Here is a 27774-nt window from a genome sequence, read left to right as displayed (position 1 = left end):
TTTGAGGTGAATCCTATAGAAATCCAAAGGCCTAGAAATTCAGCTGAATTTTCTGCACAGTGAACGGCCCACAGAGTTCCCTACGTGCCAGGGAGGACGTGGATTAGCCACCATATTTGATCAGGTAGATCTATTTGCAGCAGGAGAACGTGTCTGAAACATTTAAGGGGCAAATGATTAAATTATTAGGACTTGTTTTCAATTTGTGATTGCTTCAGCCCTCTTGCCATTGGCTAAATTCTCACCTCCAAACGCTACCCAGAGGGAAAGCAACAGACTGTTGCTAATTGCTGGTACTCCACTAGCCTCGCACCTCCTCAATGTCCCTCTCCCCATGCACACCTCCCAAAGAATTTGTAGCCCCGTCACTCTAAGTGTTGGTGAATTGAGATTAGCATGGGTATCTAACATTCATTTCCGAAACTAAGGTATATTCAGATAAAAGTACAGAACTTTTGATGCTTTCATTTTACTGATGATGAATTTTTTTTGTTTCGATTTAAATTTCAAAAGAAATTTAAAGTGCCCAATTCTTTTTTTTTCCCAATTAAGGGGCAATGTAGCATGGCCAATCCACCCACCCTGCACATCTTTGGGTTGTGGGGGGTAAGATGCACACAGACACTGGGAGAATGTGCAAACTCCACATGGACAGTGACCCAGGGCCAGGATCGAACCCAGGTCCTCGCCGCCATGAGGTAGCAGTGCTAACCACTGCGCCACCGTGCCGCCCCAGTTTCCATCTCAATTTGTCATTCTTTTCTGCTCCTAGGTAATTTATTTGGATGATGCAGTGTCTTCCTTTGTCCAGATACGAGGATCAGTCCCATTATTTTGGGAGCAGCCCGGAGTGCAGGTAATGTGGGACTAATTCGGTTTTTATTGTTCCAAACAAGAAATTCTCTGTGCTGTGTTTATATAACTGAATGAAATAAAAGCGCAGACCGAAATAGGAGATTGCAGTTTCATTTGGTGGCATTCGGTAATTGCACCATCTCTTTTTAGCTTTGTTCTTGTGGTTTATTTTCAGCACAACTGTTTTGTTTGAATGACAACTGTTTATTTACACACTAGGGTACAATTATATAGAGCTGCAGTCGTCTAGTTCACTCGTTCAATACATTTCCAAAAACAGAAACAAAATTCAATTCATTGCCATAAACAATGCATTTCCTTTGTTATGTTAAGCATACCATGTCCGTTTATATTCATCTGTTGAGACTGAATTATCTCTTACTCACCGATTATTAAAGATTATCAATATCAGATAGAATTGCTGAACTGCAGTTAAAACATTATAATGATCAGGAGAGGAAATATGGGATAAATGGCACTTTCAAGTGAGATTGATATAAGTTGGGGGACAGTTGTGCATTGCCTGACTTACTCTTTCTGCCCAGCACATTTAAATCCAGGGACGAGATGAATTTGAAACTTCTGGAGATGGTGAGAATTGCAGTGGATGGTTATCAATATCTGATACACTTATACTAAAGATGTTGACTCAACAAACCCTTGTACCAATGCCACCTTAGCTGGAGAAGTTAGCATGTCTATTAGTCCAGAGAGTTTCTGGGGCTCCAGGGTTAATGTGAGGTGTGGCTGCCGCCGTTGATGACAATTTGGAGCTGTAGATGGAGTTGTGTAAGCTGAGAGAATCAAAGATTGTGCACCATCCAAGGAAGGTAGCATGCATCTTTGCAGATGCCAGCAACTCCTATCCCTTAACCATAGTGAGTGAATGAGGGGGGATCATGGGAGTTGGGGTGATTGAGAGGGGGGGGGGGGGGAAATGAGGTAAAGGAGGGTGGATCAAGGGGAAGGGGCAATCAAGGATTTGCAAGATCGAGGGGAAGGGGCTAACAGCGGATTGCGGGGATATCGGGGGCAACTAGATCGAGGAGTGAGGGGATTGAGCAGGGATTGACGGTGTGGAGAATTGAGGGGATTAGGGGATCGAGGGGGGTGGGAGGTTCAACCGTGGATTGATGGGGTTGGGGGGGCGGGAATGAGGAGAGATCAAGGGTGTGAAGGATCGAGAGGATGGGGGGAATGATGGGGGATAGAGGGGCCGGAGGGGGATCGAGAGGGTGGAGGGTCTGAGGGGAGGGTTGGAGGATGTGGGGGTGAATGAGGGGCCTAGAGGGTGTGGGCGGAAAGAGGGGCGATCAACGGGTGGGATGAATGAGGGGATCGAGGGGTGGGGGTGAAATGGGAGGATTAACAAGTTGGAGTGAACAATGGAGGTGGTGGGGGTCAACGAGGGGTTGATCGAGGGGGGGGGGTGGTGAACAAGTGGGGATTGAGGGGGTGGAGGATTGAGAATGCATGGGGAAATGAGGGGTATCAAGGGGCTGGGGGGAATGAGGGAAATTGAAGGCCTGGGGGTGAATGAGGGGGGATTTAAAAAAAATAAAAAAATTCCAATTACGGGGCAATTTACTGTGGCCAATCCACCTACCTTGCACATCTTTTGGGTTGTGAGGGTGAGACTCATGCAGATGGGGAAAATGTGCAAACTCCGCGTGGTTGGCGACCCGGCCCGGGATCGAAGCCAGGTCCTCAGCACCATGAGGCAGTATGCTAACGACTGCGCCACCATGCTCCCCTTGAACAAGACGAACTGAGGGATGGGGGTGAATGAGGGGGGATAGAGGGGTCGGGTGTGAATGAGGAGACGGAGGAGGTGAGGGTAAATGAGGGTCGATCGAGGGGTGGGGGAATGAATGAGGGGAGGATCAAGGGGTGGGGGGATGGATCGATGGGGGAGAGTGGTTTGAGGGGTTGGGAGATCGAAAGGTTTGGAGGAGTGGGGGGGGTCAAGGAGGTGAGGGGGTGTGATGGGGAGGGTGGATCATGGGGAGGGGCAATCAAGGCAAAGTGGGGATCGAGGGGGTAGGGGGGTTTCAAAGGGTGGGGAGGATCGAGGGAGTGGGGGAAATGAGGGAGGATCTGGGCTGCAGTGGTTATTGTGACACTGCAGAGATCTGTATGATCCCAGCTGCCTGTGATTACGAACCAGTTCTACGCTGAGGAATTCTTCTCGATTGTTGAATATTCAAGGGTTCTGATGATGGATGGAGAAAATGTAAGTCAGTGGTCATGCAGTCAGAAGCAGCTTGGAATGTCTGGATGCTTTCCATGTGTGAAACCTGTGCTTGCTCCTTCTGCTGCCTTCTGAGGGAAGGTAATGTAAGTGTTTCTCATGCTGTATATAACCTCAGTAACCTCTGATACACCCAACCTGGAGATGTTGCTAATGTCACCTCTTGCAGTCTAAAAAGAGATAGCCAGAAAAGTTGAGGCCAACAAGTAGGGTGACGTTTCCTGCCACAGACAGTGCTGCCCATGCCCAGCTCTGAGACTGCAATTGTCTGGAGCAGCTGGCAAAGCTCAGTGACAACATACCTCACATGTTTCTTGACGGTATGCTCGGGAAAGATGCTCTGCGATATGGCCTCTTACTCCTTCTACCCTCTTCTGGCAGTTTCACGCTCTTTCAAGCTTCCACTTGTAATCCTAAAGGGAGCCTGACCTATGTCTGGCGCCAGGTCATCTGTGAAGGAGACGGGAACTGCTGAACCTCTTTCTGCATGGGCAAGTTAAACTTTGAACTGTGCTAGAACTCTGCAAAAGTCGAGCAGTAGCCAAAAATAATAAAACAATTTTATAAAAACCGTGTGGAACGAGTATAAAAGCAAGGAAAACTGTCATAAATGACCCAGTGTGTCCAATTCTGAGCATAACACTTTAGAATAGATGGCAAGGACAGGGAGAGGATGATGAAGACATTTACTGGATGGTATCGGGGATCAAGAGCTTCAGTTACATGGAGATGCTGGGATTGTTCTCCTTCGAGCTAAGGGGAGATTTAATTGAGGTATTCAACATTATGAGGGGTTTTGATAGAGTAGATTTCCACTGGCAGGAGTGTTGCAACTAGAGGAAACAGATTAAAGCATCTTTGCAGTAATTTCTTGTAATCAGAAATGTACTACATAATAAGATGGTCAAAGTAGGTTCAATAGAGCTTTTGAAAGGAAATTTGATAAATAATTATAAAGGAAAAATTTACCGGACTTTAAGTAGGCAAGTGGGACTAATTGTATAGCTGTTTCAAAGAATGGCCTCCTGTGAGATTCTATGGGCACGCTTTTCCCGATTCCCGTGAATGGGAAAACCAGAGTGATTCCCACTGGGATGTGGAGTGACCCTGTGTTGTAACCCCGATGGAGGTCCCGGGACCAGGACAACACAATTTCCCTTCACCTCCCTGGAATATGAACTTCTGCTTTAAGACGGGGGGGGGGGGGCTTTCCCTTTGAGAGGGTAGGGCTTCTTCTCCACAATGAAAGCCCCAGTTGTATAAAAATCCTGACCTAGGAGCAGGTCGGGGAAGAAGACCCTTCGGGGAATGGAGGAGTATTAGAATTTTATTGAAATAAACCTTGTTCGTAATTTCTACTAGTGTCTATGCTTTCTACTTATCGTGGATTCAACACCCTGATGTGCTATTCAGTGGCACTTGGAAAAAGGTTACCCTCAATAGGGTTTTCAATGCCATTCATTAGCACACCGGGGTTCTTGCTGAACCTGAGAGGGGCAGGACCTAATCTCCCAGACAGGTCTTGCTCCTCTGAGACAGGGGCACCGTTTTTAAGGGTGCCTCAATCTCAATACTGCTGCAGCCCCCTATGGATTGCTGGCAAGGGCCCAAATCCTCACTCCCCTGCCTTCAGCCCCCCTACCTGGATTTTCCACCCCCCTTCAGGCCCCACCCCTTGGCCGAGCCAACCTGCCATCTTGCAGTCCGAGGGATAGCAAGGAGTGGGTACACTCTCCAAAAGGGTTCCGAGGGGGGTCCTTCATGGGAGGTGGGGGTCAGGGGGGCTTGTGCCAGGCTGGAGGGGCTCAAGTTGGGGGTTGTTTGACTGCTCTTCCCATTTGCAGCCTTTAAACTCTTCAAACAGTCTGTCAGTGTGCCAAGTTCAAAGATCTATAAGATGAAGGTAAAAGTATTCCCTTTAACGTGGTGGAATCCTTTTGAAGTGATTTTTTTCACAGTGAATTTCATTGGTCTTTAAGTTTTTTCAGCCTGTTCATAGAATCATAGAATTTACAGTGCAGAAGGAGGCCATTTGGTCCATCGCGTCTGCACCGGTTCTTGGAAAGAGCACCCAATATAAGCCCACTCCTCCACCCTATCCCAGCTAAACTTTTGTTTTAACACTAAGGGCAATTTATCATGGCCAATCCACCTAACCTGCACATCTTTGGACTGTGGGAAGAAACAGGAGCACCCAGAGGAAACCCACGCAGACACAGGGCGAATGTGCAGACTCCGCACAAGCAGTGACCCAAGCCGGGAATCGAACCTGGGACCCTGGAACTGTGAAGCAACTGTGCTAACCACTGTGGTACCGATCTTCCCACTGCTACCGTCCTGCCCTGTTTGTGTGACTCGAAGCCTAAAAGCTTTGAACTGCATTGTTTACATACAATTTTGCGGACCATTGCCTTTTATAAGCTTTCGAACTGACAGGTTCAGGCAGTTTCAAAGGGAGGATTAAGATTGTTTATTTATATAGCGCTGCAGGGATCCATTAACTCAGTATAGCAGCTGTTTTCTAACTGTAGTTTTTTTTTAAGAGGGTGTCTCTTTGTTCTCACGACAGGCAAAACAAAGTTAAAGGACAATGAAATTGACTGTGAAAAAAGCATTTCAAGGGTTTCCACAACATCAAAGGGAATACTTTTACCTTTATCTCACAGACCTTTGAACTTTATATATTGACAGACTCCTTAAAATGTTTAGGGTACGAACGGAACACTTTCACTTTATTATCACAGAACTGAATGAGTCTGCTGAAATAGACAAAACAATGCAATCATTTCATCCATTTCTTTTAAACGAGCTCCAAATTTTAATAAATCGTCTTGTCAGGCATTGAACTTGGTCAGCCAGAACTCTCCAATCCTCCAAACTCTTGCAGAAACCTCGCTGACCCCTCCTCCTCTGGCACTGTGACACACACAGAATATATACATATTATATATATGTGTTAAAAGGCTGCTTTTTCATGCGCAGATATCCCGCTTCACTCCGCGAATGCATTGCAAGTGACGGGGATCAGCATTCTGCTCATTCCCCCAAACTCAGCATGATACTAATTCGCTTTTTTTGTTTAAAGCAACGTTCAAACTCACAAGAATCCGAATGCAAACTGAAACCAAAGAAAAATGGAGGCCTGAGATCACGGCGCACAATATCACTGACGCATCACAGAAATTGCAAAACACCTACTGATGTACTCTCTTTCTTTTGTTCTTGCCATACAGGGTGGCATTTAATGCAGGCAGCAGCACCTATCCAGCTGGGGGACAGACATGGCGACACCCCTTGGTGGAGACGGCGCTGGCAGTCATTGGTGTGGCATAGCCAGGTGCCACGCTAAGTCTATAGAGGGGTGGTTATATCTTCCAACCTAATCCACCTTCTCGCGCCCCCCTCATCCCACGGTACTTTCTGATATAGAAACGTCACGTGACGTAGCTGGGAGTAAGAGATATAAAATTGGAAGGAAAGAAAAGGATTGTGGCCCTTTTTAAAATATAAACATAATGACTAAAGCTCTCTGGTTTCCTGCTTTATTTTTCAGGTTGGCTCTCACCACTTGCGGCTGACCAGAGGTATCGAAGCCGATGCTCCAGCTTTCGATAGGTAATGCGCTTTATCGATATTAATCTTAGGATAGGTTAGTGTTTGAGGCTGAAACGCTCCACTCATTTCAAGGAACTTGGATCTGCATCTGAAGTGCTGTAACCAACAAGGCTACGGCCCAGGTGCTGGAAAATGGGATTAAAATGAGCGTCTAGTTTTTTCTCTCTCTCTGTTGGCTGAATGGCCTCTTTCTGCATCGTAATGTTTACTTTTTTTATTTGTTTCTTTTAAAAATATTTTTATTAACGTTTTACATTTTTACACTGCACATAAAGATAGATGAGACAGTTACAGTTCACATGTCTTTCCCTTTTGGCACCCCCCTCACCCCCACTTCCCTTCTTTCCAGGTCTTATCCATGTTTGTCTGTGGGCAGTGCAGTGCCCTCCTTCTCTCTTCTCTCTCCCTGTCACTTGGTCTTCCCTCCCTTCTTTGCTCTTCCCACCCTGTTGTCTCCCTGCTTTTTGAGGGTTCTTTTTCGTGCGGCCTTGTGTTGGGCCCTCTGGTCTCTGTGTCGGCCACTCCCTCCTGTTCTATCAGTTGTTGGCTTCAAACAGGTCTTGGAACAGGTTGGGGAATGGTCCCCATGCTTTATGGAAGCCACCTTCAGACCTTCGGATGGTCTGCCAGCCAGTCTGCAGGTGTGGGTGGTACTGCTGATCGCTGGGCTAGTTGAGTGTGTTGCTGGCGGGGATGGGAGCGCTGTTGTGGCGAGGGTCCGGATGGTCATTCCTGTACAGCAGACTCCTCCATCCTCACCCATTCCGTATTTGGCTCCTTCACCCATCCCCTCTCTCTCGAGCGAGGCTGCACAGTGCTAATATTGCAAGTTCGGGAGAGCCAAGCCTCCCATGCGTCTTCTCCTTTGCAGTGTAGATTTGGGGATTCTTGGATTATTCCCTCCCCACACAAACACCATAATCATTTTGTCTCTGGCTTGGAAAAAAGCCTTAGGGAAGTAGATCGGTATGGATCTGCACAACGTTTCTATGGTTTCATGGTACAAACAACACTGAGTCTGTATATCAAACAATCTTCTGATTATAAAGTAACATTATAACATCAACGCCTTGTATTTATATAGCACCATTAGTGTGGGAAAATGTCCAAAGGTGCTCCACTGGAAACCTATAGAGTAAAACAGGATACCGAGCCATATGAGGGACTAGATGATTGGGTCTTGGTCAAAGCGGTAGGTTTTAATGAGTATTATAAAGAAGGAAAGAGGGGTAGAGATGTGTAAGACAGCTTAGGACCAAACTGTGGGTCACGACTTTCGGTGGGGCGATGGCGATCGTGTTTGCGATCACGAGGTTCACCACTTCTGAGGCAACAATGGCAAAAGGAAAGCCTGGCAGCACAGTCCTAACTTCACTGCCTGCTTGCCCCACCAAACAGCCAGGGTGCACGGTTAGCCCAAAGCACTCCTTAAGCTCCGAAAACACTTATTGTGGGCGCCAAGTGGCCTGGGATGTTCTTGTGACAATTTGGTGCAGGCAGGCGGGTGTAATTGGGTAACTTACTGTGTGCGGGGAAAAAAGGAAAGTTAATGCAGCTGAGCTGGGAAGGTGAGTGGTGTCTTCAAACTTTACTGTGATTCAGAGGCTCCTCACCCAGGCTAACAACTCTGCTTCATAGGCAGGGGCAACTGGACTAAAAGATGGTGTGTGGAAAGGGGAGAGGGGCTGATTACAATGTGTGTGTGTGTGGGGAGGGGGAGTTGCTGATTACTGTGTGAGGGGGAAGGGGAGAGGGGCTGATTACAATGTGTGTGGGGGAAGGGGAGAGGGGCCGATTACAATGTGTGTGAGGGGAGGGGAGCTGATTACAATGTGTGTGTGGGGAAGAGAAGCTGATTACAATGTGTCTGTGTGGGGGGAGGGAGTTGCTGATTACAGTGTGATGTGCTATCAATGAACACAAGACGAGTAGTTGAACGTAACTGAGGCTTTAATAAGCTAAACAGAAAGCCTCCTGGCCTCTGATCCCGAACTGGGGCAGAGGCGGAGACCAGCCACCTTTATACCAAGCACGAGGAGAGGCGGAGCCATCAGGCAGTGGTTTACCACATTACTTGTAATACAGTAGCAGTTTACCACAATACATATAATATACTACAGTGGTTTACCACATTCACCCCCTGTTTAAAAAAAAAAAAAGAGTCCAGTGGGGATGAAATGGATTTAAACGTCACGTCTGTCGGGGGCCTTGACCTTCCGCCATGATCGCCTCAGTCCCGGCTGTGGTGTGGGCACTGGTGTCGAGACCTGCGCATCCGGGAGCGTGTTGTCCTCTTCTTCACCCAGTAGTTGAGTCGGTGGAGGGGTGGGAGTGGTGATGGTGGTGGTCGCCAGTGGGCCTGCGGGTGCCAGATCTTGAAGTAGCTGGGTAGTGGTGGAGGGAGACGGTGTAGGGTCGGGGGTGGTGGTGATGGTCGCTGGGGAACCTGCAGGTGCCAAATCCCAGAGGGAGACTGTGTCCTGCCGCCGGTCATGATGAGCCACGTAGGCATATTGTGGATTGGCATGGAGGAGACCTTCTCGACGAAGGGATCCGATTTATGACTCCTCGCATTTTTCCGGAGGAGGATGGGCCCTGGGACTGTCAGCCAGGACGGGAGCGAGACCCCGGAGGTGGACTTCCTGGGGAAGGTAAAGATATGTTCGTGAGGGGTCTCATTGGTGGCAGTGCACAGGAGCGACCGGATGGAGTGGAGCGCATCGGGTAGGACCTCCTGCCAGCGGGAGACTTCTAGACCGTAGGGCCAGGAGGACGGCCTTCCAGACCGTCGCGTTCTCCCTCTCCACCTGTCCGTTGCCCCGGGGGTTGTCGCTGGTCGTCCTGCTTGAGGCGATGCCCTTGCTAAGCAGGAACTGATGCAACTCGTCGCTCATGAAGGAGGAACCCCGATTGCTATGGATGTAGGTGGGGAACCCGAACAAGGTGAACAGACTGTGCAGGGCCTTGATGACAGTGGCAGAGATCATGTCAGGGCAAGGGATGGCGAAGGGGAATCTTGAGTATTCGTCAACAACGTTGAGGAAGTACACGTTACACAAAGGGGAGGGCCCTTTGAAGTCGATGCTAAGGGGCGAGAGGCTTTTACCAGGTGCGCTCTGTCTGGCCGATAGAAGTGTGGCTTGCACTCTGCGCAGACCTGGCAGTCCCTGGTCATGGTCCTGACCTCCTCGATGGAGTAAGGCAGGTTGCGTCAGGGGGAAAATGGTGGATTTAATAAGTGGGCGGGCCTTGTCCGCATAATTGGGGACCCACTGGGCATAATAGGAGAAGAACCCCAGGCATCTTTTCAAGGCCTTGGGGCAGTGGGGGAGGGGAGGTTCTAGGAGGGGGCGCATGCGGGAGGGGTCGGGCCCTAGGACTCTGTTTTCCACAATGTAGCCAAGGATAGCTAGGCGGGTGGTGCGGAAAACGCATTTCTCCTTATTGCAGGTGAGATTATGGAGTTTAGCGGTATGGAGGAAATGCCGGAGGTTTTCGTCATGGTCCTGCTGGTCATGGCCGCAGATGGTGACATTATCTAGGTACGGGAATGTGGCCCGCAGCCCGTACTGGCCAACCATTCGGTCCATTTCTCACTGGAAGACCGAGACCCAATTGGTGACGCCGAAGGGAACCCTGAGGAAGTGGTAGAGGCGGCCATCTGCCTCGAAGGCAGTGTATTGGCAGTCCTCTGGGCGGATAAGGAGCTGGTGGTACGCGGACTTCAAGTCAACCGTGGAGAAGACTCGACACTGCGCAATCTGGTTGACCATGTCAGATATGCAAGGGAGAGGGTACGCATCGAGCTGCGTGTACTGGTCGATGGTCTGACTGTAGTCGATGACCATCCGGTGCTTCTCCCCAGTCTTGACGACCACCACTTGGGCTCTCCAAGGGCTGATACTAGCCTCAATGATCCCCTCTCGTAGGAGTCGCTGGATCTCCGACCTGATAAAGGCCCTGTCCCGGGCTCTATATCGTCTGCTCCTAGTAGCTACGGGCTTACAGTCCGGGGTGAGGTTAGCGAAGAGTGAGGATGGAGCGACCTTGAGGGTCGCGAGGCTACAGACGGTGAGGGGGGGGGGGGGGGGGGGGGGGGCAGGGGTCCACCGAACGTTAAGGTAAGGCTTTGGAGGTGGCACTGGAAGTCAAGTCCCAGTAATAGGGCAGTGCAGAGATGGGGAAGGAAGTAGAGCTAAAAGTTACTCTACGCCTTGTACAGTAAGGGTCGCGACACAGTACCCCCGGATTTCTACTGAATGTGATCCGGCAGCCAGGGAGATTTTCTGTGTCGCGGGTAAAATTGGGAGGGAGCAGAACCTTACCGTATCTGGGTGTATAAAGCTGTCTGTGCTCCCGGAGTCGAAGAGGCAGGCCGTCTTGTGCCCGTTGATCCGGACGGTCATCGTGGATTTTGTGAGGTGATGAGGTCGAGACTGGTCGAGTGTGATGGAGGCGAGCTTCGGAAGGTGATGGGTGGGCCGGTCGGAGATAGCGGCGGCCAGCGTACGACCGGGTGAGCAGGGGTCCCGGGAGACTGGAGTGGTCCCAAGATGGCGGCCCCCATGGGTCACGCGTGGCGGGTGGCATCGGAGATGCCATCAAAGATGGCCTCCATGGGTCGCGCGTGGTGGGCAAAATTGAAGCTGGCGGCCCCCCGGGTCGCACATGGTGGGTGGCAGCAAAGATGGCGCCGCCCACGGGTCACACATGGCGGGTGTCGCGGTAGCTGGGGGCGGCCCTGACGGGCAGCAGGCATCGCTGCTGGGCCTAGGAATTTTCGGGAGAGGTCGGGCCTGGCAGGCTTTAGCAAAGTGGCCCTTCCTCCCACACCCGTTGCAAGTCTCGTTCTGTGTAGGGCAGCCTTTTCTGGGATGCTTATCCTGGCCGCAAAAGTAGCACTTCGGGCTTCCGGCATTGGCGGGCTGCTGCGCGGCACAGGCTTGCACCGCACTCCAGTCGGATGATGGCGGCGCCCACGAGGTCCATGAGGGTGCCGCGTGGTCGGAGGTGTAGGCCTCCATGTTCTGGAAAGCCACCTCCAGTGAGTTTGAGAGCTGCACTGTCTCTGGGAGGCCGAGTGTACCCCCTTCTAGCAATCGCTGGCGGATGTAGTTCGATTTAATGCCTGCGACATAGGCGTTCCTGATCAACAGCTCCGTGTGTTGGGTAGCCGATACCGCCTGGCAAGCGCAGTTCCAGCCGAGTACCCGCAAGGCATGCAGGAATTCGTCTTGTGTTTCTCCAGGGCGTTGTCGTCTCGTGGCAAGAAGGTGCCTGGCATACACCTCATTTACAGACTTTACATATTGTCCCTTCAGCAGCATTATCACCTCCGCATATGAGGGGGAGTCTCTGATAAGAAGGAAAACTTGCGGGCTCACCCGTGTGTTGAGTATTTGCTGCTTTTGGAGGTCGGTGAATTCTTCGGTGGAGGATTCGAGGTAAGCTTCGAAGCAGCTTAGCCAGTGCTCGAATGTTGCAGTGGCGTCGGCTGCCTGTGGGTCCAGCTCCAGGCGATCAGGCTTGAGCGATGAATTCATCTTAAAAGTTTAGCTTATTAAATTGATATGCCGTCAGTGAACGTAACTGAGGCTTTAATAAGCTAAACAGAAAGTCTCCTGGCCTCTGATCTCGAACTGGGGCAGAGGTGGAGATCAGCCACCTTTATTCCGAGCCCGAGGGGAGGCGGAGCCACCAGGCAGTGGTTTACCACATTACATGTAATACAGTAACAGTTTACCACAATACATATACTATACTACAGTGGTTTACCACACAGTGTGTGTGGGGGAAGGGGAGAGGGGCTGATTACAATGTGTGTGTGGTGGAGATGGGCTGATTACAGTGTGTGGGAAGGGGAGAGGGGCTGATTACAATGTTTGTGTGGGGGGGAGAGAGGCTGATTACAATATGTGTGGGGGAAGGAGAGAGGGGCTGAGTACAGTGTGTATAGGGGGAGAGGGGCTGAGTAAAGCGTGTATGGAGGGAGAGGGGCTGATTACAGTGTGTGGGAAAGGGAGAGAGGCTGATTGGAGTGTATGTAGGAAGGGGAGAGGGGCTGATGACAGTGTGTGTGGGAAGGGGAGAGGGGCTGATTACAGTGTGTATGGGGGGGGAGAGGGGCTGATTACAGTGTGTATGGGGGGGGGAGAGGGGCTGATTACAATGTGTATGGGGGGGGAGAGGGGCTGATTACAGTGTGTGGGAAAGGGAGGGAGGCTGATTGGAGTGTATGTAGGAAGGGGAGAGGGGCTGATTAGACTGTGTATGTAGGAAGGGGAGATGGGCTGATGACAGTGTGTGTGGGTAGGGGAGAGGGGCTGATTACAGTGTGTATGGGGGGGAGAGGGGCTGATTACAGTGTGTATGGGGGGGGAGAGGGGCTGATTACAATGTGTATGGGGGGGGAGAGGGGCTGATTACAATGTGTATGGGGGGGGAAGAGGGGCTGATTACAATGTGTATGGGGGGGGAGAGGGGCTGATTACAATGTGTATGGGGGAGAGGGGCTGATTACAATGTCTATGGGGGGAGAGGGGCTGATTACAATGTGTATGGGGGGGGAGAGGGGCTGATTACAGTGTGTATGGGGGGAGAGGGGCTGATTACAATGTGTATGGGGGAGAGGGGCTGATTACAATGTCTATGGGGGGAGAGGGGCTGATTACAATGTGTATGGGGGGGGAGAGGGGCTGATTACAGTGTGTATGGGGGGAGAGGGGCTGATTACAATGTGTATGGGGGGAGAGGGGCTGATTACAATGTGTGGGGGGAGAGGGGCTGATTACAATGTGTGGGGGGAGAGGGGCTGATTACAGTGTGTGGGAAAGGGAGAGGGGCTGATTACAATATGTGGGGGGAGAGGGTCTGATTACAATGTGTATGGGGGGAGAGGGGCTGATTACAATGTGTATGGGGGGAGAGGGACTGATTACAATGTGTGGGGGGAGAGGGGCTGATTACAATGTGTATGGGGGAGAGGGGCTGATTACAATGTGTATGGGGGAGAGGGGCTGATTACAATGTGTGGGGGGAGAGGGGCTGATTACAATGTGTATGGGGGGAGAGGGGCTGATTACAATGTGTATGGGGGGGGAGAGGGGCTGATTACAATGTCTATGGGGGAGAGGGGCTGATTACAATGTGTATGGGGGGAGAGGGGCTGATTACAATGTGTATGGGGGAGAGGGGCTGATTACAATGTGTATGGGGGGAGAGGGGCTGATTACAATGTGTGGGGGGAGAGGGACTGATTACAATGTGTATGGGGGGGAGAGGGGCTGATTACGATGTCTATGGGGGGGAGAGGGGCTGATTACAATGTGTATGGGGGAGAGGGGCTGATTACAATGTGTATGGGGGGGAGAGGGGCTGATTACAATGTCCATGGGGGGAGAGGGGCTGATTACAATGTGTATGGGGGGGAGAGGGGCTGTTTACAATGTGTATGGGGAGAGGGGCTGATTACAATGTGTATGGGGGGGAGAGGGGCTGATTACAATGTGTATGGGGGGGAGAGGGGCTGATTACAATGTGTATGGGGGGGGGGAGAGGGGCTGATTACAATGTCTATGGGGGGAGAGGGGCTGACTACAATGTCTATGGGGGGAGAGGGGCTGATTACAATGTGTATGGGGGGAGAGGGGCTGATTACAATGTGTATGGGGGAGAGGGGCTGATTACAATGTGTATGGGGGGAGAGGGGCTGATTACAATGTGTGGGGGGAGAGGGGCTGATTACAATGTGTATGGGGGGAGAGGGGCTGATTACGATGCCTATGGGGGGGAGAGGGGCTGATTACAATGTGTGGGGGGAGAGGGGCTGATTACAATGTGTATGGGGGAGAGGGGCTGATTACAATGTGTATGGGGGGGAGAGGGGCTGATTACAATGTCTATGGGGGGAGAGGGGCTGATTACAATGTGTATGGGGGGGAGAGGGGCTGATTACAATGTGTATGGGGAGAGGGGCTGATTACAATGTGTATGGGGGGGAGAGGGGCTGATTACAATGTGTATGGGGGGGAGAGGGGCTGATTACAATGTGTATGGGGGGGGGAGCGGGGCTGATTACAATGTCTATGGGGGGAGAGGGGCTGATTACAATGTGTATGGGGGGAGAGGGGCTGATTACAATGTGTATGGGGGGGAGAGGGGCTGATTACAATGTGTATGGGGGGGGGAGCGGGGCTGATTACAATGTCTATGGGGGGAGAGGGGCTGATTACAATGTGTATGGGGGGAGAGGGGCTGATTACAATGTGTATGGGGGAGAGGGGCTGATTACAATGTGTATGGGGGGAGAGGGGCTGATTACAATGTGTGGGGGGAGAGGGGCTGATTACAATGTGTATGGGGGAGAGGGGCTGATTACGATGTGTATGGGGGGAGAGGGGCTGATTACGATGTCTATGGGGGGGAGAGGGGCTGATTACAATGTGTGGGGGGAGAGGGGCTGATTACAATGTGTATGGGGGAGAGGGGCTGATTACAATGTGTATGGGGGGGAGAGGGGCTGATTACAATGTCTATGGGGGGGAGAGGGGCTGATTACAATGTGTATGGGGGGAGAGGGGCTGATTACAATGTGTATGGGGAGAGGGGCTGATTACAATGTGTATGGGGGGGAGAGGGGCTGATGACAATGTTGGGGGGAGAAGGGCTGATTACAATGTTGGGGGGAGAAGGGCTGATTACAATGTGTATGGGGGGGGAGAGGGGCTGATGACAATGTTGGGGGGAGAAGGGCTGATTACAATGTTGGGGGAGAAGGGCTGATTACAATGTGTGGGAAAGGGAGAGAGGCTGATTAGTGTGTATGTAGGAAGGGGAGAGGGGCTGATTACAGTGTGTGGGGGGAGAGGGGCTGATTACAATGTCTATGGGGGGAGAGCGGCTGATTACAATGTGTGGGGGGAGAGGGGCTGATTACAATGTGTGGGGGGAGAGGGGCTGATTACAGTGTGGGAAAGGGAGAGAGGCTGATTAGTGTGTATGTAGGAAGGGGAGATGGGCTGATGACAGTGTGTATGGGAAGGGGACAGACTGATTACAGTGTGTATGGGAAAGGGAGAGGGGCTGATTACAGTGTGTGGGAAGGGGGAAGAGGCTGATTGGAGTGTGTGTGGGAAGGGGACAGGGGCTGATTACAGTGTTAGGCTATGGCAGGCGAGATTGGCTCCATTGAGGCTTCTGTCACAGTCGAGTCTGGAGAGATTTGCTCAAACCTACCAAAGTGTACAAAATATTAACCTTTTTACAAAGCACTTTAAAGACACAGATTTTCATATTTCTATGTTTTATTATTATGTTGATCCTCAAACAGAAGCAGCAGTAATTACATACTGAATGTTACTGTGCTGCTTTGTCACTTGTTTTTGCTGATGTCTCGGGTCATGTTAATGTTGAAGTGCCTACTTTAGAAGAGTTTGGAATAATTGACCTGGGAAGATGAAGGCGCAGCCAGCAGTGGTGGGGCAGTTAGAATGGGGGAGGCTGAAGAGAGCAGCATTAAAGGAAGGCAGAAAGAGGAATGTGGGCTGGAGGAGAGAGAGAGATAAGGAGAAGCGTAAGAGATGCGAGCAGGGGCAGCCCATACGGCTCCTTGAGCCTGCTCCAACATTCAGCATAGAATAGAATAGCATCTCTACAGTCCACAAGGAGTCCCTTTGACCCATCGAGTCTGCACCGATCCTTCAAATGAGCTCTCTACCCATTCCCATTTCCCCCTATTCCTGTAATCCCATAACCAAACCTGCACATCCCTGGGCACTAAGGGCCAAATAGAATGGTCAATCCACCTAACTTGCACAACTTTGGATTGTGGGGGGGAAACCGGAGGAATGTGGGTTATGAGAAGACTTAGAGGAGTATGAGGTTGCACGTGGAGAGGGTAGGGGCTGAAGTTGAGGGCTTGTCATTCAGCATTCCAACTGGGCCAATGTCCCAGTAAATCGAGGTGGGAATTCCAGGTTGTCAGCCATGCCCTCTGCCTGCTTACATTGCTGCATTACCTTGTGGGGCAGTGGGCCCACCTCCACCACGCCCCTGCCTCCATGGTGGGCGGGGAGCCTTTTTAAAAGAGGCACTGTGCCGTGTTGGGAGGTTTCCCGACTCAACCTTCCTGTCACCTCCATGAAGGCCTGGCCTGGTCGTTGGTCTTTTCAGCGGAGTCATTAATACAGATTGTAAATAGCTGTGGCCCAAGCACTGATCCTTGTGACACTTAACGTGTCAGCTTGCCAACCTGTAAATGCACCTTTTTAGTCCTGCTTTCTGCTGCCTGTCTGTTGGCAGGTTCTCTATCCATATTACTACCTCATCGCGATTTCATCCGCTGTTATCTCGTGTATTAATCTTTCATGTGGCAACTTATCAAATACCTTTTGAAGCAAGTCCCTGGGGAGATTTTAAACAATGGATGAAAAATTTAAAATTAAGGTGTTGTTTAACTGATAGCCAATGTTAAGCTACTGATAACACAGTCTGAACAGCTGATCCAAAAATGTACTTCATCCAATGCTCCCCACTGACTGAGGGCCGGTTTAGCTCAGTTGGTTGGACAGTTGGTTCATGATGCAGAGCAAAGCCAGCAACACGGGTTCAATTCTCGTACTGGCTGAGATTATTAATAAAGACCTCGCCTCCTCAATCTTGCCCCTCGCCTCAGGTTAAATCACCACCAATCAGCTCTCCCCCTCAAAGGGGAAGGCATCTGATGACTTTACTTACTTACACTGACATTAGTAAGCTTGTATACACAGAATTTTCTGGTTCAAATGTGGAACCTTCAGCAGAGAAGGAGATCATTTGGCTCCTTGTATCTACCATTCCCCAATATTCTCACAAATCTCTCCTTTTCAAGTATATAGGCAATTATTTTGCGGCAGTTACTATTGCATCTGCTTCCTCCACCCTTTCAGAAAATGAATTCCAGATCATCATAGCTTGCTGTGTGTTGGAAAGGCTCCCTGTTTTTTATCAATTACCTTGTGTCTGCCAATGACATCTGTTTCTTCCCATTTATTCAACTTCCCTCGTTCACAAAACTGCACTCTCTCATTCTTTCTGATAGATCTCCTCTGCAGCCTGGGGCCCAAGGTCTGATACAATACCCTTGCTGAGGGCGCGCCAGCAGTTTAATAAAAGTTATAAAAGTACTAAACCTTCCTTGATTAGAGCTGTATACCTCTATTTATAAAGACCAGGGGGTGCGGCATGTCCCGGCCAGCAGTGGCATTCTCCGTCCTGCCAGCTGGCCAATCGGGTTTCCCATTGTGGGCACCCCCATGCCGTTGGGAAATCCCCGGGCGTGAGTGCGCTGCTGGCAAAACGGAGGATCCTGCCGACGGAGAATCCAGCCCCTGTGCTTTTTAACTGCCCAATCAACTTGTTCTAACATCGTCAAAAATGTCTGTTTGTGATTTCCATAGCCTTTCTCTTTCCACACCTCTAAAATTGTACCATTAATTAATACAGCCTTTTTTCTTGCAAAAGGCATCACTTCACATTTCTCGCAATTAAATTTATTTGCCGTACGTTTGCCAGTTTGATCAGTCTTTGCTGCTCTCCTGCATAGAATCCAGTGCAGAAGGAGGCCATTCGGCCAATCCAGTCTGCACCGACCTTCTGAAAGAGCACTCTGCCTAGGCCCACTCCCCCACCCTATCCCCATAACCCGACACATTGATCAAACCTGCACATCTTTGGAATGCTGAATACTACATTTCTAGGCTTTGTACCACTAATTGTGAAATTATGCCCTTTACGCCCAAGTGCAGGTCATCGATAGACATCAAAAAGAGCAGTGTTCCCAGTACTGACCCCTGTGGACACCACTGTGCCCCCTTCAGTTTTATAGACAACGGTTTGCCACTGTTGATTTCACGAGGAATTAAGGGCTATGGAGAGAGAGCGGGTAAATGGAGTTGAAATCAGCCATGATTGAATGGTGGAGTGGACTCGATGGGCCGAATGGCCTTACTTCCGCTCTTATGGTCTTATGGTCTTATGTTCTGTGTTCTGCCTCTTAACTAATTTTGTCTCCACACTGCTGCTATTCCTTTTATCCCATGGGCTTGAATTTTACTCACGTCTATTATATGTCGCCTAATCAAACATCCTCTGAAAGTCCATGTACACATCAACTGCACTGCCTTCAATAAAGTAACCAGAGAGTTGATGAACTGTGTTTTTCAAAAGGGCCTAACATTTGCAACTCTCCAACCCTTCAACATCATTCTCATATCCAACAAGGGTTGAAAGATTATGGCCAGAGTCTCGGCTTTTTCCATCATTACGTTCCTCGGCAATCGAAGGTGCATTTCATCTGGTCTGGGTCTACTTTGAGTGCTGCCAACTTTTTAAGTAGCTCTTCTTTATCTAATCTGATTTCCCTATTATTTCCTCAATTACATTGATATTGAGTGCTTCCTCTTGTGAAGATTGTTGCAAAGTACTCCGTTATCTCAGCAGGATTTCCTTCGATGCCCCTTATTGGTTTCACTGTTTCAATGGACTTTTGCTCTTGATATTTATAAAATATTTTAATGTTCCCTTTTATCTGCTAATCTGTTCTCATATATGTGATACTTGTTTAATGATAAGCCCCTTATTCTGCTTAACCCCACTGTCTTTGGGCAACCAGGAAGTCTTGGGTGGTTTTCCTTACCCCCCTCTTAGTAATGTATCAAAATGTACTTAAAACATCTCCTCTTGGAATGCTTCTGTTTGGTCATTTCCTGTTTTTTTAAATATTACTTTATCAGAGTTACAAAGTCAGAGCTAAGAGTGTGGACAGGGGCAAACCCCTAATCCAACTCCTTGCCTGCTCCAAAAACCAATTCCAATTGAATCCAATTCATGGTCCCCACAAGAGAGACATACCAGATCCAGGCATTACACCTGATCCCACGCTTGATCTTTACTGTTTTACCTGTCAGTACTCTTCCAGTTGAGTATGTGTTGATTATCGTTGTGTTCCCCCCCCCGCAAGCATTTCAAATCTGGGTTAAGTTCTCATTCCTGAACTTGTTTGAGCTGGGTTTCTGTTATTGTCAACACCCTGTGTGGTAACTTCTATCTGCAATTTACCAACCTTATTAGTCATGTTCCGTGCTTTTTCTGGCATGCACTCCAACCTGCTGTATTCTGCCTGGCTTTGCTCTCCTGCCTGACCCCTTCTGTTTCTGCACAACGGTTTATTCCTGTCCCTCACAGCCCTTTGTTTGTTTTCCCTCTCAGATGCTTCATCCTGGTTCCCTTCCCCTGCAAAATTAGTTTAAACTGCTTTCGGAGTTGATTGAGGAATAAATATTATGCAGGACACTGTGAAAACTTCCCTGCTCTTAGTGCATGGGATCTGTGATGCCAACCTGAGAATGCTATCTCATCTGAAATATGGCACTCTGACAGTGAGACACTCCCTACGTACAAGTGCCACATTACATGTGTACAAGTCCTGGGGTGGGGGTTAAACCCATGATTTGCTAACTAAGAGGTGAGAGTGCTACCATTGAGTGGAGGCTCATGGTTATGCAAAATATATTTATAATGTCTGCATCATGGATAGAAATTACCTGACTTTATGGTCATTTATTGACTTTTTATAATTTAATTGTTATGGGCCAGGGTTTAGCGAACCCCAAAGTGTATCATGGAGTTCACCTGACCCACAACTTTTAATAGGTTGTGGTAGGGGAGCACACGGCCCACTCTACAGGTGTGGTACAGCATAAATGGAAAAGTAATTTTTAAAGCAAAACAATGTTTATTCTATGAACGCAAGTTAACCTTTTCAAAACAAACAGTGAACATCTTAGCAACCATTAATTCAAATACAACCCCCAAAGAATACAACACTAAGTAATCCTTAATAACTTCCCAAACCACATCCAGAAGACAGAAGAAACACCTTTGAACAGAAGCACATTAGGTTTACATTCACTACTGAGAACATTTATAATTCTGAATTCACCAAATGATCAAGAGATAGTCTTTTCATGGCAGAGAGATCAACAGTACACCTGCTCTGTCTGGCTTCAGCTCCAACACTGAAAACGAAACTAAAACACATCCTGCAGCAAACAGCCTACAAACAAAAGTAAAAAGATGACAGACAGCCCAGCTCCACCCACACTCTGACATCACTGCAGTAATATGAGCAGCCAAACATTTCTTAAAGCGAAATTCTCATGACATAATAGAATGTAATTTTTTCTAAATATGATGAATATATGATTATACTGCATTTTAAATGTCTGTATAGCATGTATGCATAATTGTATTGTGAATAGCAATGTACCGATTGTCATTTTTCAGACACTTGATTTTGCTGAGAGAGCAGTATGGAAGTCAAGTCATTGTCAACCTGCTAAGAATTAAGGGAGGAGAGGAAGTCCTCAGCAAGGCTTTTAAGGTATGGATGTCATCACTGGAGAACCAAATGAAATATTTTGGGCGGGATTCTCTGACCTCCCGCCGGGTCGGAGAAGGCCCGGTGGGCGGCACGAATCCCGCCCCGCTGTCCCGACGCCGGCTGCCGTATTCTCCGGCGCTGTTTTTTGGGCGTGGCCGGGATTCCCGCCATGCCGGCCGGGGGGCCGTTGGCAGTGGCCCCCCTGGCAATTCTCCGGGCCCCGATGGACGAGAGGCTGTCTGTTTTTGGCCAGTCGGGCCGGCGTGGGTTACGCATGGTCCCACACGGCGGGACATGGCAGGTAGGTCGGAGGGGGGTGCGGGTGCGGGGGGGATCTGACCCCGGGGTAGGCCTGGCCCGCGATCGGGGCCCACCAATCTACGGGCGGGCCTGTTCTGTGGGGGCACTTCTTCCTTCCGCGCCGTCCACTGTAGGGCTCGGCCATGGCCGGAGCGGAGAAGAGACCCCCCTGTGCATGCGCCAAAATACGCCGACTGGTTTGCGCATGCGCGGAACCACGCTGGTGGTTCCACGCATGCGCGAGATCACGCCGTCCCTTCGGCGAATGTGCAAACTCGCACTGTCCCTTCGGCGCCGGCTGGAGTGGCGCCAACCCCTCTGCCGTTCCCCTAGCCCCCTGTGGACGCCGGAGGGGTTGGCGCCGGTTCTCCCGCCAGCGTGGGACGTAGTCCCCAGAAGGGAGAATCCCGGCCTTTATCTTTCAAATTGTGCATTAGTCTTTGAGCTCGTCACTAACTTTGGGAGAATCTCAATGAACTGTCAGGACTCATAGCTAGGATGGACATGTCAGTGATGTGTTGACCAGATTGAGGCTCGAGGCTAATCATGAACGTATTTCCACCGAGGTGATTGTCTCTGTACTGTGGAGGCTGTGGCGGATTTATGTGATGGTGATTCCTCTGCCAGGGCCTTGTCATCATGTTAGCCTTGACCCTTTTGCAGCACTGGGCCCAGTTTCACTCCTGGGTCCCATGGCTGCTAATCTCTGCTGCAATCTCTGTCCAGACTGCGTTGGTCAGGTGGTCATCCTGCTGCCATCGTTGGGAAACAGGAATATCCTCCCTCTCTCGCTCTCCCCCCCCCCCTTCCCGTTCACAGGTGACCTTGAGGAGAACGTGCAGGGAGGCATCACTAAACGGTTGGGCCACCTGTTCTCTGTTCTGAGATGTTAGTGAAAAACAGCAGGTGGCTGCAGCAGCAGTTGTGGCTTTCTGGGGGGATGGGTGGCGTCAGATCAGCAGTTGTCAGCAGCAGGTGAATTTTCAAAACATCCACTCACCCAACCAGATTGATGCCGCTGGATTCCAAGGAGTGGATGTCTGGCTGGGTGCCTGTTACATCTAGACCTCCAGCCCTCTGAGGTAACAGCAGGGTCTTTGACCTTCTGCCCGCCCCCACCACATGATTGGCAAGACCGCTCTAACTCTGAATATTCAGTTGGCTGGCTGCTACGTGATTGCAGGTGGCCAGCCGTCCATCTCTGAGCGGAAGTCTCATGCTCTTTCGGTCAAGCTGTCAGGACAATTGACACAACTGCAAGATTCCGCCCAATGACTTCGGTCTCCCCAGTCATTAATTGGATGGTAGTAAGTTTAACAGTATTGGTACGAGAGCGAATGAGGTTTATGCTAAGAACAATTGTAGAAAATTGAAATTAAGGCCCTTTTATCTGAATGCATGAATGGCATTCCCTATCCCCGAGAGTTGTGGACATATCTTTTGTTTATTCGACACTGGGATAGATTGGTCTCTCAGGGAATCAAAGAAATGGGATGTGTGTGGGAAAGTGAATGCCAGCCATGATATTGAATAGCAGTGCAGGCTTGAGAGATCTTATGTCGACGACTCCTCCTGTTTCTTGCGTTCTTAGGTCTGTTGAATATGGAGGCTGATGGGATGGGAGGTGAGGATAAAGGGAACCCAATCATGGTTCTGGAGGTAAAGGTAATGGGTGCGTGCAGAGGTGCAGGAAATGGCCTGACAGGGTTGAGGGAATATTAACCAAGGATGTGTCTGAATTCCTTAGTTGAGGAAAAAGGAAGACGTATCTGAAGCACTAGCTTGGAAGAATGTCATCATCAGAATCAATATGACTTTAAAATGGAGAAGCTAGGAGAATGGAATAGAGGGAATTGACTATCTGAAAAGGAAATTTGTGCAGGGCTATGGGAAAAAGCAGGGAAAGCACGATGTGAATTGCTTTCTCAGAGGGCCAGCACAGACAAGACAGGCTGAATGGCCTCCTTGTGTACTGCAACTATGACTCTTCTATCAGTGCTTACTGGAAGCAGGATGTGAGGAAGTGTTGTGAAGGTAACTCTGGGAATCACTGGGCAGTGTCTTGAATTGAAATACTTCTGTATTTCTGTTTACCTCTTCTCAATAAAAGGTGTTGCTTTCAGCTATTCCCAGCTATTTGTGGGATATGTGGACCATTCTTCGGTTCAATCCTAATCGGGCCAACTCCCACACCTCTTTTTCCGGTGCACTGATAACTGGATTGGTGTCATTTCTCTTGTGCCGAACTGGAAAATATCATCATCCTTCCTTCCGCTTTGTAGCCTTCTGCTGCTTTCGCCTGGTCCATCACTGACTCTTCCCTTCCGTCCCTTCACTTCTGCTGCTTTCGCCTGGTCCATCACTGACTCTTCCCTTCCGTCCCTTGACTTCTGCTGCTTTCGCCTGGTCCATCACTGACTCTTCCCTTCCGTCCCTTGACTTCTTTGTCTCCATTTCTGTTGTTAGGCCACTGACTGTAAGTCCAACTCCCACAGCTACTCTTAACTATGCGCCTTCTAACCCTACTCCCTATAAGGACTCAATCCATTCTCCGAGTTTCCCTGGCTCAGTCGTATTTGTTCTGATGATGTCACCTTCTATGCTAGTGCTTCCGATCTGTCTTCCCTTTTCCACACGCCCTTTTCTCGCTCCCAAATTTTACTTTCCACCACACTAGCCTCCCATGTTCAACAGATCATCTTCCATCATTTCTGCCACCTCCAGCATTTCCCCCTTCCCTGCCAGCGTTCCGAAGGGACCCCATCTTTCTGGGAAACCTCAGGGGCTAGTTTAGCACAGGGCTAATTAGCTGGCTTTTAAAGCAGACCAATGCAGGCCAGCAGCGCGGGTTCAATTCCCTTACCAACCTCCCCGAACAGGCGCCGGAATGTGGCGACTAGGGGTTTTCCACAGGAACTTCATTTGAAGCCTACTTGTGACAATAAGCGATTTTCACTTTTCATTTCATCACACTCAATACTCCCCCTCCCCCACCCCCTCTTCTCCTACAAGCAGATGTAAAAGCTGCCCTTTTAACTCCTCCCTTCTCATTATCCAACATCTCAAACACTCCTTCCAGTAAAACAGGTGATTTCCTTGTACTTCTTTCAATTTAGTATACTCTATTTACAGCTCAAATTCTGTCTTTACATTAGAGCGAACAAACCGATTGATGACTACTTTAATAAACGTCATTCAGTCCACGAGTGTGATTGTGGGCTTGCAGTTGTCCGCGTTTTGAATTCTCCATGTAATCTCAGTCCGGTGGCCGAGGACATAGGAGTCAGTGAAGCTCAATGTACGAATGAGGAACAGCACCTCATCATTCAATTCACATGTTGCAGACTTCTGGGATCAACTTTTGAGTTCAATAATTTCAGATTGTAACTTCGATCCCCAGTTTAATTTTCGACAGCAGCAATTGTACACTTCCCATGTACACTTCCTCTAAATCTATCTTTTGTTTCTTTCCTGAACTCATTACCATATTCTTTAACTTTGCACAATCATCATTTTTACTATTTCATCTCTCCTGCCTTCTACCCTATCAAAGACCACCCCCTTACCCCCCCTCGCACCTTACCCTGACTCTATATTTACTTACAACCTGTTACATCTCAAACTTTTTCCAGTTCTGTTGAAAACATTGAAGTTTTTTCTCGCTACAGGTGCTGCCAAACCTGCTGGGTGTTTCCAGAACTTTTTGTTTTTATTGTAATAGTTAATGCTAGTAGTTCACAGCTTCTGTCCCTCTTCATTTCAATCCTTGATCATTTTGTTTTCTAGTTTACTGCTTTCCATCAGTTTTAGGCAGAAGAGTGAAATGATGCAGTGGGTATAAATAGAGCGGTGAAATCTATCGACACCGGGGTGGATGGAATTTGCCCTGAAGCCCTGTAGCTGTGGAGCTGGAATATACATTGCTGGCAAGGCTGACATTTTAACACTTTCACTTTTGAACTTGGCGAGCTTTTTGTTAAACATATTGGCCTGAATCTTCCAAATGGTGGGCGCAGAGATTCTCACAACACAGCACTGTGGCACGTTTCTTCTGGGATCCTCTGATGCTGGCTGTCAAAGATATGCACAACACAGCATCGCATGGGGAACTAAGCCGGAGAGGAGAGTTGTGGGAAGACAAGATCAGTGTTGTGCCCACAATTGTTCACTATTTACATGGACGATTTGGAGTTGGGGACCAAGTGCAATGTGTCCAAGTTTGCAGACGACACTAAGATGAGTGGTAAAGCAAAAAGTGCAGAGGATACTGGAAGTCTGCAGAGGAATTTGGATAGTTTAAGTGAATGGGCTAGGGTCTGGCAGATGGAATATAATGTTGACAAATGTGAGGTTATCCATTTTGGTAGGAATAACAGCAAAAGGGATTATTATTTAAATGATAAAATATTAAAACATGCTGCTGTGCAGAGAGACCTGGGTGTGCTAGTGCATGTGCTGCAAAAAGTTGGTTTACAGGTGCAACAGGTGATTAAGAAGGCGAATGGATTTTTGTCCTTCATTGCTAGAGGGATGGAGTTTAAGACTAGGGAGGTTATGCTGCAACTGTGTAAGGTGTCAGTGAGGCCACACCTGGAGTATTGTGTTCAGTATTGGCCTGAGAAAGGACGGACTGGCGCTTGAGGGAGTGCAGAGCAGATTCACTAGGTTAATCCCAGAGTTGAGGGGGTTGGATTAGGAGGAGAGGTTGAGTAGACTGGGACTGTACTCGTTGGAATTTAGAAGGATGCGAGGGGATCATATAAAATTATGAAGGGAATAGATAGGATAGATGCGGGGAGGTTGTTTCCACTGGCGGGTGAAAGCAGAACTAGGGGGCGTAGCCTCAAAATAAGGGGAAGTAGATTTAGGACTGAGTTTAGGAGGAACTTCTTCACCCAAAGGGTTGTGAATCTATGGAATTCCCTGCCCAGGAAGCAGTTGAGGGTCCTTCATTAAATGTTTTCAAGATAAAGATAGATAGTTTTTTGGGGAATAAAGGGTTATGGTGTTCGGGTGGGAAAGTGGAGCTGAGTCCACAAAACATCAGCCATGATCTCATTGAATGGCGGAGCAGGCTCGAAGAGCCAGATGGCCTACTCCTGCTCCTAGTTCTTATGTTCTTATTTTATGGCACTAGCTGTCATTTTCTTCAGGTACGTTTAAAGGCCCAGTCTTTGAGTGGACGGGCGGTGAGTCTGTTCCGGGTTAAGTCAGCGGTCAGATTAGGAGTTGGTTGTGTAGTCCGGTGGGGGGCGTGGGGGACAGGAGGGTCGGAGATTTCAGGTGTCAGTTATGGAGTTACCCAGGTGTTAGTCCAGCTTTCAATCAGGCGAACATTTTCTGGGTAACTATCCGAGTAAGTATCTCGGATCTCTCCCAAGTCTCAGATTCTACCTCAGAGTCGGAGATATACGTGGAGGGTCCCAGAGAGAAGGGAAGTTTGAACTTCCTGGGCAGTTCCCATGTAGATCTGTATTTCAGGATCCTGAAGCAAATCTTCAGTCATATGACCAGTCTGTAATGATCCAGAGACGAGAAGAGTTTGGGCATTGTTCTAGTCGTCTCTGTATAGAATCTTCTGTGTCGTGTACAATTTATCTATTCAAACAGTAGTTACTTGACATCCTTCCAGACTTCAGTCCAAGGTGTGTATTCTGGGAGGATTGTGACTTAGGCCGAACTGTAAATTGTGTTGTTGGTTTTTTTAGTATACTTTTCCATCTCTGTGGGAAAGTGTTCAGACCTCATTTAGTTCTCTTTGTCAATGCCTTATTAATTGCATTAACAAACCTTAACAGTGCCAATTACATTGTTCAGGGAAGCAGACAATGGGCATTTGAACATGTATAAATTGGGGTTAACACTGAACGGAGTCACTAAATGCCCTCAGCAAGGCAAGGCTCTGTATCTTAGTATTGACTTTACCAACTGATGTGGATCCTATTAACATTCCCCAGTGCCTCATGTGTAATAGTTAAATTAAATATTGGATTAAAGGTATGACAAAATATGTTTTATTTCCCTTCTATCTAGAAACTGATGTGGGCCTCTGCTTATGCCCCAAACACACCAATGATAAACTTTGACTATTACCACTGTGTGAAAGGTGGCAAGGTGGAAAAACTGCACTCATTGCTAAAACCTCAGCTACAGGAAGACCTGGAGCAATTTGGCTTCTTCACCAGTGGCGAGCATGTACATCCTTGGTGAGTCTTTGGGATTTTTGATTTTACTTCCTAAATGCCCATGGAATAATGAAACTGCATCATTCATATGAAATTACAACTGCTTTTTCTGCTTGGCTTACACCGTCCATTTCATCAAATTACCTTAA

General features: G+C 48.8%; 1 protein-coding gene across 1 annotated transcript in view; it reads left to right on the top strand.

Moving 5' to 3' along the window:
• LOC140421095 (synaptojanin-2-like) overlaps positions 1-27774 on the top strand; it is a 287869-nt gene that overhangs the window by 88953 nt on the left and 171142 nt on the right. The window contains 4 exon segments of the mRNA XM_072505504.1: positions 773-856; positions 6660-6721; positions 21044-21140; positions 27474-27646. Of these exon segments, the coding sequence (XP_072361605.1) occupies positions 773-856; positions 6660-6721; positions 21044-21140; positions 27474-27646 (416 nt within the window).

The sequence above is a fragment of the Scyliorhinus torazame genome, chromosome 1 (genome assembly GCF_047496885.1).
Source record: "Scyliorhinus torazame isolate Kashiwa2021f chromosome 1, sScyTor2.1, whole genome shotgun sequence".
NCBI lineage: Eukaryota > Metazoa > Chordata > Chondrichthyes > Carcharhiniformes > Scyliorhinidae > Scyliorhinus > Scyliorhinus torazame.
This window is presented reverse-complemented; position numbering and strand designations above follow the sequence as displayed.